This window comes from Aplidium turbinatum, chromosome 14, assembly GCF_918807975.1.
Source record: "Aplidium turbinatum chromosome 14, kaAplTurb1.1, whole genome shotgun sequence".
In the NCBI taxonomy this organism is placed as follows: Eukaryota; Metazoa; Chordata; class Ascidiacea; order Aplousobranchia; family Polyclinidae; genus Aplidium; species Aplidium turbinatum.
The window spans coordinates 1,970,891-1,983,237 of record NC_137485.1 but is presented as its reverse complement, the minus strand read 5'-3'; the positions used below and the strand labels follow the sequence as shown (position 1 = coordinate 1,983,237).

The 12,347-nt window shown below is 41.9% G+C and overlaps 1 protein-coding gene and 1 pseudogene across 1 annotated transcript; both read right to left on the bottom strand.

Moving 5' to 3' along the window:
- Window positions 1-3,414: 3,414 nt before the first annotated feature.
- LOC145783614 (zinc finger BED domain-containing protein 5-like) lies at window positions 3,415-4,151 on the bottom strand (annotated as a pseudogene).
- Window positions 4,152-6,638: 2,487 nt separating this feature from the next.
- Window positions 6,639-10,907, bottom strand: LOC145783612 (uncharacterized). The gene has a single exon (XM_082595505.1). The coding sequence runs from the start codon at window positions 10,905-10,907 to the stop codon at window positions 6,639-6,641; it is 4,269 nt and encodes a 1,422-aa protein (XP_082451631.1).
- Window positions 10,908-12,347: the final 1,440 nt, after the last annotated feature.

Sequence of the window (12,347 nt, the reverse complement as noted above, 5' to 3'; positions counted from 1 at the left end):
AACACAGAATTTGGCAAGAAGTCCATGCAGGTATTGGGACCAATGCTCTGGTCAGAGGTTCCAAGTAGGCTAAAAAACTTATCATTTCATTGTTTCAAAAAAGAGATCAAAACGTTAATTTTACAAAGCTACAGTGCATCGTAAGTGATATGTTATGGAAACCAACTTGTCAGTTGCTTCGGAAACTTTATTATTTTCTGCTTGCTTCATGGAATTTTGTGTTTTGGCCTACGTTATCATCAATATGTTTTTTTTTTTGTGCGTATGCTGTTGTTGAAGCGCGGGAACGTTTCAATTATTATTTTTCTCTTGTAAGCTTATTTTAAATGGCAAAATCGTAATTTCCGTAGGGTGGCAATTGACTAGTAGACCGTATGGTCGTCTCGTTGTCTCCCTGTCGGTATGGGAACTTGTGTAACTTTTGTACTGTGTATATTGCATATTTCAAACATGTACCTATGTTCCTGTTACTGACAAATAAAACATTGATTGATTGATTGATTGAGGTTAGCGGAAACTGCGGAAAAATGTTTGCGGAAACTGCGTTCAGCGAGGGTTAGGGTTAGAGCATAGATTACTGTAAGGTTAGGGTAAGGGTTAGCGGAAGCTGCGGTTAGCGGAAACTACGGAAAAATGTTTGCGGAAACTGCGATCAGCGAGGGTTAGGGTTAGAGCATAGATTAGTCTATGGTTAGGGTTAGCGGAAACTGCGATCAGTGACTTCGGCTTTCTTTCTCTCGATCTTTCCAGGGAGAAAATTTTAAAATGTTTGCGGAAACTGCGATCAGCGACTTCCGCTTTTTTTAAATTTTTTATCTCGATCTTTTCAGGGTACGAACTGAGAGTACGAACTGTTCAGGGTAAAAACTAGGTTGCATCCAACAATTCATACCGTCAGTTCGTACCTTGAAAAGATTGAGAGAAAAAATTAAAAAAAGCCGAAGTCGCTGATCGCAGTTTCCGCAAACAAACAAAAACTCTCATTATCAGAAATTTTAAAATGTCTGCGGAAACTCCGATCAACCCTAACCCTTTTAAAATGTTTGCGGAAACTCCAATCAACCCTAACCCTTTTAAAATGTTTGCCGAAACTGCGATCAGCGACTTCGGAAAACTCTTAGGATCATTACCGAAAATTTTTAAATGTTTGTGGAAACTGCGGAAAAACGGAAACTGCGATCAGCGACTTCGGCCTTGTTCTATTTATTTCTCTCGATCTTTTCAGTTTGTTTGTTTGCGGAAACACCCTAACCCTTTTAAAATGTTTGTCGAAACTGCGATCAGCGACTTCGGCAAACTCTTAGGATCATTACCGGAAATTTTAAAATGTTAGCGGAAACTGCATAAAAACGGAAACTGCGATCAGCGATATTCTATCAGTTTGTTTTTTTGCGGATACTGATACCTAACCTTTTAAAATGTTTGCGGAAACTGCGATCAGCGACTTCGGCTTTTTTTATTTTTTTCTCTCGATCTTTTCAAGGTACGAAGTGACGGTACGAATTGTTCATGGTACGAATTAGGTTGCACCCAATTAAACCATTTTTTGTGTTTAGGTACCGCTATTGTTTGTAGTTATTTTAACAAACAGTTGAGTGAATGCATGGTTGCCAATCTGTCTGAAGGATGTGAAGAACTGGAAAAACACTTATAATTTGGGACTGATGATCAAGCGTTCTGGAAAAATTTTGTATAATAGCCTATTCTCAATTTTAGAACCCCCAAAAAAATTGGGCTACTTTTGGGCGGGTGCAACATAGTTTGTACCCTCAGTTCGTACCCTGAAAAGATCGAGAGAAAAAATTAAAAAAAGCCGAAGTCGCTGATCGCAGTTTAATAGCACAAAGCCGAACTCGCTGATCGGAGTTTCCGCAAACAAACTCGAGGGTTAGGGTTAGCGGAAACTGTGGAAAAATATTTGTGGAAACTGCGATCAGTTAGGGTTAGAGCATAGATTACTCTATGGTTAGGGTAAAGATTAGCGGAAACTGCGGAAAATGTTTGCGGAAACTGCGATCAGTTAGGGTTAGAGCATAGATTACTGTATGGTTAGGGTAAAGATTAGCGGAAACTGCGGTTAGCGGAAACTGCGGAAAAATATTTGCGAAAACCGCGATCAGTGAGGGTTGGGGTTAGAGAGCATAGACTACTCGATTGTTAAAGTTAGGGCCGAGTTAGGGTAAGCGGAAACTGCAGAAAAATGTTTGCGAAAACTGCGATCAACGAGGGTTAGAGCATAGATTACTCTATGGTTAGAGTTAGGGTAAAAGTTGGCGGAAACTACGAAAAAGGTTTGCAAAAACTGCGATCAGCGAGGGTTAGAGCATAAATTAGTCTATGGTTAGGCTTAGCGGAAACTGCGGAAAAATGTTTGCGGAAACTACGATGAGCGAGGGTTGACGTTAGGGTAAGGGTTACGTTAGGGTCAGCGGAAACTGTGATCAGCGACTTCGGCTTTGTGCTATCTTTCTCGCGATCTTTTCAGGGGAAAATTTTTAAAATGTTTGCGGAAACTGCGATCAGCGACTTCCGCTTTTTTTAATTTTTTATCTCGATCTTTTCAGGGTACGAACTGAGGGTACGAACTGTTCAGGGTACAAACTAGGTTGCATCCAACAATTCGTACCGTCAGTTCGTACCTTGAAATAATCGAGAGAAAAAATAAAAAAAAAGCCGAAGTTGCTGATCGCAGTTTCCGCAAACATTTTAAAAGGGTTAGGGTATCAGAGTATCAGTTAGGTATCAGTATCCGCAAACAAACAAACTGAAAAGATTGAGAGAAAAAAAATAGAACATCGCTGATCGCAGTTTCCATTTTTTTGCAGTTTCCGCAAACATTTTAAAATTTCCGGTAAGAATCCTAAAAGTTTGCCGAAGTCGCTGATTGCAGTTTCCGCAAACATTTTAAAATTGCCGGTAATGATCCTAAGAGTTTGCCGAAGTCGCTGATCGCAGTTTCTGCAAACATTTTAAAAGTTATAGGTTTAGGGTTGATCGAAGTTTCCGCAAACATTTTGAAATGGTTATGGGTTAGGGTTGATTGGAGTTTCCGCAAACATTTTAAAATTTCTGGTAATGGTCCTAAGAGTTTTTGTTTGTTTGCGGAAAATTTTAAAATGTTTGCGGAAACTGCGATCAGCGACTTCGGCTTTTTTAATTTTTTCTCTTGATCTATTCATGGTATGAACTGACGGTACGAATTGTTCATGGTACGAATTAGGTTGCATCCCTTTGGGCTACTTTTTGCATAAGCTTGGCTCTTTTTTATATTAACCTCTGGCAACCCTAATGATTAATTATGATTGGCAATTTGAATAAAACAGTGTTTCTCAAACTTTTTCCAATTGCGTACCGCTCATTTGTTTTTTAATATACTGCGTACCACCTGGCTGGTATTTATTAGTTACCGTATTACTATACCATACGGTAACACCAATGAATAGCAAGAAAATACAATTTAATGCGATTGATGCAACTGTTTCCTCTGCACAAGCATGTCTATCCGGGGTACAACCTTACTCACAGCACATCTGAAATCATGTCCAGGCGCAGTTAGACGATTTCGGCTCTTGGACTTAATAGCCATCAAGGCCGAGAACCCTTGCTCAATGCTCACACTCCCATGTAGAAGGAAAAACGAGTAACTGAGGAACAGCATTCGGGCCAATGTTGGGTAAGTGGAACCCATGATTAGCCAGAAATCTATAGGAGAGCATTCCTTCTGCTTTGCTTTTGCTGTCTCGTCGACTTGAATATCGATTATCTCTTCTTGTTTTCCCGTTCCTATGGTTAGAAGAGCTGGATCGATGCAGAATGGATTGACAGCATAGCCTAGGTGCAACTTACTAAATCTGGGAAATAATGCATTAATTCCGTTCTGAGCAGCTTAAGGTGATCACCAATTTTTTGAGATAATTTATGACTGGGGTCCACTGGAAGAGTGGTAAGGAGTTTGAACATTCCGTACTGTTTGCTCTCCACGTTTTTAGTCCAGATATCTAGTTTACAAATGAATGCTTCCAGCTTTGTAATAAAAACATTGGTAACTTATTGTTGTTCGATCCTTGGAACAAAAGATTCACAGAGTTAATAGCCTGGAAAATATCCGACAAGTAGGCCAGCCGTGAGATAAACTCAACGTTCCAAATCATCTTTAAAGTCGTGGTTTTTCTCTTTGAAAAATGTCAGTAATTCATGCCTAAGTTCAAAGACCCTCATTGTCACATTTCCACGAGAAAGCCAGCGGACCTCTGTGTGGAAAAGGAGACACGTATGATCAGAACCGAGACACTTATGATTTGCTTTATTGTGCATTTGTGACGCAATAGTATCAACGTGAAATTGTTGCACAGTTGAAGTAATTGTGACATCATGTACTGTATTTGCAGTGGTTTTGGCTACTGCAATGTGCGGCAAATTGTATAAAGTAGACTAAATACAACAAAAAACGGCCGAACTCTTTGCGTACCACTTAAAAAGCTCTCGCGTACCACTAGTGGTATGCGTACCACAGTTTGAGAACCACTTTTCACTCCGTTGTCTTCACGAAGTTTTGCGTTAGTGACGTCATACAACCTCGCCAAGCAATGAATAAAGATAGCTAGGTTGCGCAATAACAGTACGGTAAAAGTATAGGATGAACATGTATATTATACAGGCTAGTGTGCAAGCTGGTGTAAATTCGTTAGCAAGAGAGGTAGGCGAGTGGTTAGCTTTTTTAAATTTGGCGTGGAAGACATGGCTTCACATCTATGTTTGTTGCAGTTTTTTCCATTTTTTATCAAATCTATTTCTCAATAATGAAGAAACCTTCGATTTTGCAACGGTTTGCTTATTAGTTATTTGGCATTTTTTTAGGTCTTTTGGCATTTTTTTAGGTCTTTTGGCATTTTTTGACCAGTTATTTGGCATTTTTTCCATAAATTGACCTGGCAACCCTGATGGGCTATGTAATGAGAAAATCTAAGGCGCTGTTATGGTTATAATATCGGAAGTGGCTGCGTTTACGGCGCCGTAAATACAGCCGTTCCATGCCTTTTTTCTAGTCTTTACGTCGCTTTTAGTGCGCATGCGCGCTGTTGCTGAAAAACAGTGGCGCATGCGGTCTGCGTCTGATTCTTACTCACAAGGATATGAGTTCGATACTTCCAAGAGGTGTGCTTTTTTTTAAGCTAAATTCTCACCTGAAGTGACTCAATCGTTAGGCTGCGCATTTTTGTGGCCGTTTAGTTTGTTTTTAATTCTGAACATCACAACGAAAAAACAGTATATGACAAACATAGCAGAGATCTAGAAAAAGGTAGAAGAGACAAAACGCGGACGTTATACCGTGCATGATACCAGATAGCCGAGAACGTCTGCGCCGCGTTCGAAAGAACGCGGCTGTGTCTCGGTAACGACACTTAATGGCAAGCCAAAATAAGGGGAACAGCTGACTCGAAGACTAAATGTTGTGTGCGACGCGAACACAACAGGTGCGGTAGTTAATTGCGCCGGTGACGTCACGATTTTCCTAATCCACCCGGCAGGACTGAGCAACTGTTAAAGCACGCCAACTTGAAGAAATCACTCGGTTTCCAATGACTGCTTCGCAGCAATGAAGTTCATACGGTTTTTCTGTCAAGAAATAACACAACATAAGACACTAGTCACAATTCAGCAAGCACAACAGTCGAACTGATAAACGTACCAAATTTGTTGACAAACAGTTCTCAATCCACTGTACGGTACACAAGTTCCACAGGTTGGCCAATGACGCACTGAATAAATAAATTCGCGATGTTACCTTACACAATTATTACGTAGGCTACCGTACCGTACAACCATAACGCTAGGTCAATAATCATTAAAAAACAAAGAAACGTGGCAATTCACTTGGCCTAGTTAAGATCGGTTTACGAGAATTAATTTCCATTAGGCTGACAAATTATTGGTCAATAATTCAGTAGCAAACATAAATCCACAATTCACGACACAAATCAATTGATCATACAATTCAAAATAATGAACGTACCGGTAGTATGACCGGATCAGTAATGCCAAATGATGCACTTGTACGCGAAGGATTCTATAGTGATTGACTCTGCAATATTTAAGTTTGAAGTATTAGCCTAACAACAATTTACGCACATCAGAGATACGTTACGTTTGTTTACGGTAGACAGTCAACATTGAGTTATACAAAACATTATTACATCACAAGTACGCTCACCAGTAAGTTGAACTTTGAGAGATAGCAAGCTGCAAATATGGAATTCAGCCTACACGCAAATAAGTATTACTGTACCATAGCAGTTGTCAAACTTAAGTCCTGTAGAAATACATAACAGAGAAGCAGCTAACAAAGCATAAACATCAATCAACCAACTTTCAGTCACAAACTACAGTAACTAACAAGTTCGGCTAGCTGGCAAACTAGCAGCAAAAACGAAAACGTCTCGAAAGTTCCATAGACAATCTCGTGGTGAGTGTTGCCATTTGCAAACAGCGATAACATAACAATGAAGGGGAAACGACGCTAGGTGGCGAATACACAAATTAACGGGAGTAATGCGGTAAAACGAAAGGCAGGCCTATCAAGGACCTGTTGAAAATCTAACACTCCCGGGCCAAAGAAGGGCCAAACTGGCTCGTTCTTTTCATGAATAAAAGTTTTTCAACAGTCTATTGTCATGTAACAGTTCAGTCTCTTCCTCATCGCTCTGATCTTCCAGCAAAATCTCAACGGTGTCTATTGGTGTCTCATCTTCATCTGGATCATCTTCTTCTCTTTGGACAATTACACAAAGTTTGGATATTGGTCTCTTCAGAGATCCGGTTGCAGTCTTCACTTCTACGGAACGAACAACGCCGTGACGATCAGGAAATGTTTCAATTACTCTGCCTAGTGGCCATCGTTGTCTGGGAGCAGAGTCATCAATCAAAAGGACGATATCTCCTTTTCGGATATTCTCCTTTCTGTGAAGCCACTTTGCTCTTGACATCACAGATCGTGGGTATTCCTTAACCCACTGCTTCCAAAAGGTGTCTGCCAGAAACTGCACATGGCGGTATCGATCACGTGGTCGGTAGCCATCTCTGTCGCAGCTTAACATTGGCGGTAAATTCGCTGAAGAATTCAACTTCAACAAGTGGTTAGGTGTAAGAGGTAAGTCGCCATCAACTTCCAGCTTCACATCGGTGAGTGGTCTTGAATTGACGATGTCTTCCACTTCAAGAAGTAACGTGTGCAATGTGTCATCATCGAGTGGTTGTTTTGGTAAGATGTTCATAAGAATTTGACGTACTGTGCGAATCATTCTCTCCCAGGCTCCACCCATATGGCTGGCTGTTGGGGGGTTGAATGACCATTCTATACCTTGTTGTCGAAGGCTCTGGTGGATCTGGTTCTGATTCCACTCATCGATGGCTTGCTTCAAGATTCTTTCACAACCCACAAAGTTGGTTCCATTGTCAGAGAATATTTTCTTGATGGGGCCTCTGCGAGCTATGAAACGCCGTAGGGCATTTACGAATGCGCCAGTTGTCAGGTCTGGTGCCACTTCCAAGTGAATGGCTCTAGTTGTGAGACATGTGAAAAGGCAGCCGTATCTCTTAATGTCACTTCGTCTGTTTCGGACATTCAGCGGCCCAAAAAAGTCAACGCCAGTCTGTGAGAATGGTGGCTGTGACATTTGTAACCTTGCTTCTGGCAGTTCTGCCATGAGCTGTTGTCTAGGTTTTGCGGTCCTTCGTCGGCAAGGCAGGCATCTTGCAAGTACCCTTTTAACCGCAACTTTGGCATTAACTATCCAGTATTTTCGGTTAATATTGTTCAGTGTATGGCTTTCACCCATGTGCTTCGATTTGTTAGTATGACAATGTTCAATTATCAAGTCCGTTAAGTGGCGCTCTGGAGCTATGATAGCAGGATGTCGCGTTTCGAACGGTAAGTCGGCTCTGTCGATTCTTCCGCCAACACGTAGAACATCTTTCATTAGGACAGGGCTGAGTTTTTCGAGTGGGATCCTCTTGGATTTGGGCATGTTTGGGTGTTCTCCTTTGGATAGAGATTTGATCCAGGCAGGAAAACTCTGACGCTGTTCGTATTTGATTAACTCAATTTCTGCCTCATCAAGTTCTGGCACACTGATTGGTCCTTTCAGTGTAATCTGGGTTTCGTTCTTCATGCGCATCAGTAAGTATGATTTGAATCTTTGGAACCAGGCTACTGATAGTTTCAGTCGGCGCAGAGATGAGAAGTAGGAGATTAACCTGTTGGTTCCTTGGCTTTCAGTCGTAGAAGCAGTAAAGGTTTCGATTTTCCTCTTTGGTTTGTAAGCAACAAAGATATCTTCAGATTGTGGTTTCTGAGCAGTTTGATTGGGCCATTCTTCTGGGGGTTTTCTCAGTAAATCTGGGCCATTGAGCCACATCCCAGAATTCAACAAGGCTTTGGCCGTCATGCCCCTTGAAGCTTGGTCAGCAGGGTTCTGCTTCGTGTCACGGACAAGAAAATTTGAAATGTCGGATTCAGCATCGAAATTATCTAAGCCTGTCTCCTTTGGTCGAGTACCTCTAAGCAACCAGCCTAAGGGTGTCCTGACTGCATCAGGTCCTTGCTTCGGGTTAGGTGCAAAGCGGCTTTCAATGCATCGGTGGGAGACAGCATGATCATAACCGATCAACAGTGTAACTGTACCATGGTCCAGTTGCTTCAAGTCAATGCCTTGGAGGTGCTTGTGCGTTTGCAGATACTCCGGAGAAGGCGCTGGAGTTGGCTTGGTAGGTATCTTGTCAACGACGATCACATCTGTCAGTTCTTGCACTTCGCCGCCAACTACTGGTAGAACTTTCAACGATACAGTTGAAGAACTGAAGGAATATGGTCCACTCGAAGACAGTGTTTGCACCTGGAAGTCACCAGATGGCTCAGGTTTCAGTTCAAGCATGTCTACAAGTTTTTGTTCACAAAATGTGCGGTTTGAACCAGAATCTAGGAGAGCATAAGTATGTATTACCTTTCCTTCTCCTGTCACACGTACGGGAACGATGTCCAAGTAAGTTGCCGAGTTGTTGGTTCTGGAATGGAAGGTTTCTACAACTTCATTTGTGTTCCTTTCTGATGGTCTTCTTCCGGGATCATCTGGCTGGCTATCATTTCTTCTATTAGCAATGGGGTTGGGGTGTCGTCTCTGGATTTGTTCTCCAGTTGTGACCAAGTACCGATGTAACAGAGAATGATGTGATGAGCTTCCGCATTCAGTGCATTTACCTCGGCTTCTGCAGTCGGCACGTATGTGATCTGGTCCAAGACAGTTTAAGCACAATTTGTTCTTCCTTACAAATTGCTCCCGTTCAGTGACGGATTTGGCTTTGAACTCTTTGCAGTGTTGCAAATAATGTGTACTATCGCACAGGATACATTGTATGAGTCGCTTGTTGCCAATTCGGAGCTGTCCGGATCGTTCAGTAGGTTTTGTCACTACGTTAAACAGTGAAGCCTTTTGTTTCCCTTTGGTGTCAGGCTTGTTAAGTTTGTCGACATTTGATGAAAAAAGTTTCACGCCATAGATTGAATTGGCAATCCTAGATTCGTTCGTTATGAAGTCAGCAAAATGTTGGAATCCAGCCACTTTTCCAGTGTCGTCATTGATTTTCAGAGCTTCAATTACCCACTTTTCTTTCAGAGACGCTGGCAGCTTATTTGTAAGGCAGGTGATAAACTGCACGGTATCCAAGTTCGAAGCTTCGGTGTTTGAGCTCAATGATAAACAACATCTTTTCAACAGGACGGACAACTTCTCCAATTGTTCGGGTTCGTGGTGAGAAATTCTGGTAACAGCTCTCAAGCGTTCCTCGCAAGCATGCGCAATAACGTGTGGTTGGCCATACCTCCGTTTTAATTCTTCCCACGCTTCATCATAGCAGTTGTGACCTTCGCTGCTATCGGCAAGGTGCCTTATTTGTTCACAGACTGCATCACAGCAGTGCTGCATGAGGTAAGACATCTTCCTGTCGGGTGTCAACCAATCAGAAATATGGGACTTAAAACGGTGCCAGAAAGCCCAGAAATCGAGTGGGTCACCAAAGAATTTCTTAACATCTGGTTTAGGTAGAAGTCGTTCTGAAAGATCAGGTTGTCGGCTAGTATAATAACAAGGGTAATTTACCTTTTGGTCTGGCATTCCTGCAGATGTTGCAGTTGGTTCTTGTTTGTGCCGCTCATCACCGTGACGCAGAGGTTCCAGGTGTGTGTCTTTGTGAGTGAAGGTTTGCTGTGGCAATCGTACGGGTGTCATTGATCCAATATTGATAACCGAAGAAGAATCATCTTGCCAGAGTGCGGCTTCAGTTTCAGCAGCTTTAATTTGACGCAGGTCTTCAGCTTCGGCTCTCTCACGTTCAAAGCGAGCTTTATCCTGCTCCAACCGAGCTTTCTCTTGTTCCATGCGAACTAGTTCTTCTTCCTCTCGTCGCCTGGCATCATTCTGTTCTTTTGTCAAACGAGCTAGTTCCAATTTGGCATGTGCTTCACGTTGACGCAAACTATACATTGTACTCGATGACCGAATGCTTCCGGATTTGGAGCGATGGGAATGAGTACGCAAGGACGAGTGATGTGAGCGTAGTGGAGGAGTTTTAGTGTCTGTCCTCTCGCATTCCGAGAACCACTGTTTGACTCTATCAGCAAATTCTTCTTTACCTTGAATGTAATCTCGTTTAGTTGAAAGGCCTCCTGGAATTTGTTCATTCTCAGGGACATCGACACAAAGCGCCATTAAAGAGGCATAATTTTTGTCAATTTCTAACAGGATAGTCTGTACTTCTGTGAGGTTTTCACGTTTGCTCATCAGTTGTTCACCACGCTTGTAGCTGTCTCTCAAAGTATCAGCTGCTTGTTGAATAGCTTCGGCTTTGGAATCCATAGCTGTGTATGCAAATCCGCTTCGTAACAGCATAAGCTAACTTCAGCAAATGAGAGATGTCACGTAACACTGATGGGAACTAGGTAAGTAAACGCAAATTTGATCGTCAGGTTGGTGAAGATCAGCAGTTCGGTTCAATTGACGAAATCAGCTTCAGTTCAAAGATGGTCAAGCTTTAATGTCAAATTTGAAAAACGATGTTGTGTGCGACGCGAACACAACAGGTGCGGTAGTTAATTGCGCCGGTGACGTCACGATTTTCCTAATCCACCCGGCAGGACTGAGCAACTGTTAAAGCACGCCAACTTGAAGAAATCACTCGGTTTCCAATGACTGCTTCGCAGCAATGAAGTTCATACGGTTTTTCTGTCAAGAAATAACACAACATAAGACACTAGTCACAATTCAGCAAGCACAACAGTCGAACTGATAAACGTACCAAATTTGTTGACAAACAGTTCTCAATCCACTGTACGGTACACAAGTTCCACAGGTTGGCCAATGACGCACTGAATAAATAAATTCGCGATGTTACCTTACACAATTATTACGTAGGCTACCGTACCGTACAACCATAACGCTAGGTCAATAATCATTAAAAAACAAAGAAACGTGGCAATTCACTTGGCCTAGTTAAGATCGGTTTACGAGAATTAATTTCCATTAGGCTGACAAATTATTGGTCAATAATTCAGTAGCAAACATAAATCCACAATTCACGACACAAATCAATTGATCATACAATTCAAAATAATGAACGTACCGGTAGTATGACCGGATCAGTAATGCCAAATGATGCACTTGTACGCGAAGGATTCTATAGTGATTGACTCTGCAATATTTAAGTTTGAAGTATTAGCCTAACAACAATTTACGCACATCAGAGATACGTTACGTTTGTTTACGGTAGACAGTCAACATTGAGTTATACAAAACATTATTACATCACAAGTACGCTCACCAGTAAGTTGAACTTTGAGAGATAGCAAGCTGCAAATATGGAATTCAGCCTACACGCAAATAAGTATTACTGTACCATAGCAGTTGTCAAACTTAAGTCCTGTAGAAATACATAACAGAGAAGCAGCTAACAAAGCATAAACATCAATCAACCAACTTTCAGTCACAAACTACAGTAACTAACAAGTTCGGCTAGCTGGCAAACTAGCAGCAAAAACGAAAACGTCTCGAAAGTTCCATAGACAATCTCGTGGTGAGTGTTGCCATTTGCAAACAGCGATAACATAACAATGAAGGGGAAACGACGCTAGGTGGCGAATACACAAATTAACGGGAGTAATGCGGTAAAACGAAAGGCAGGCCTATCAAGGACCTGTTGAAAATCTAACACTAAATGTCACTTCGCTGCTTCCTGTTGTCTGTTGTATCGCATCTGTGATCGCAGTGTAGGCTACTGTATGTTATCGCAATGGGCGCAAA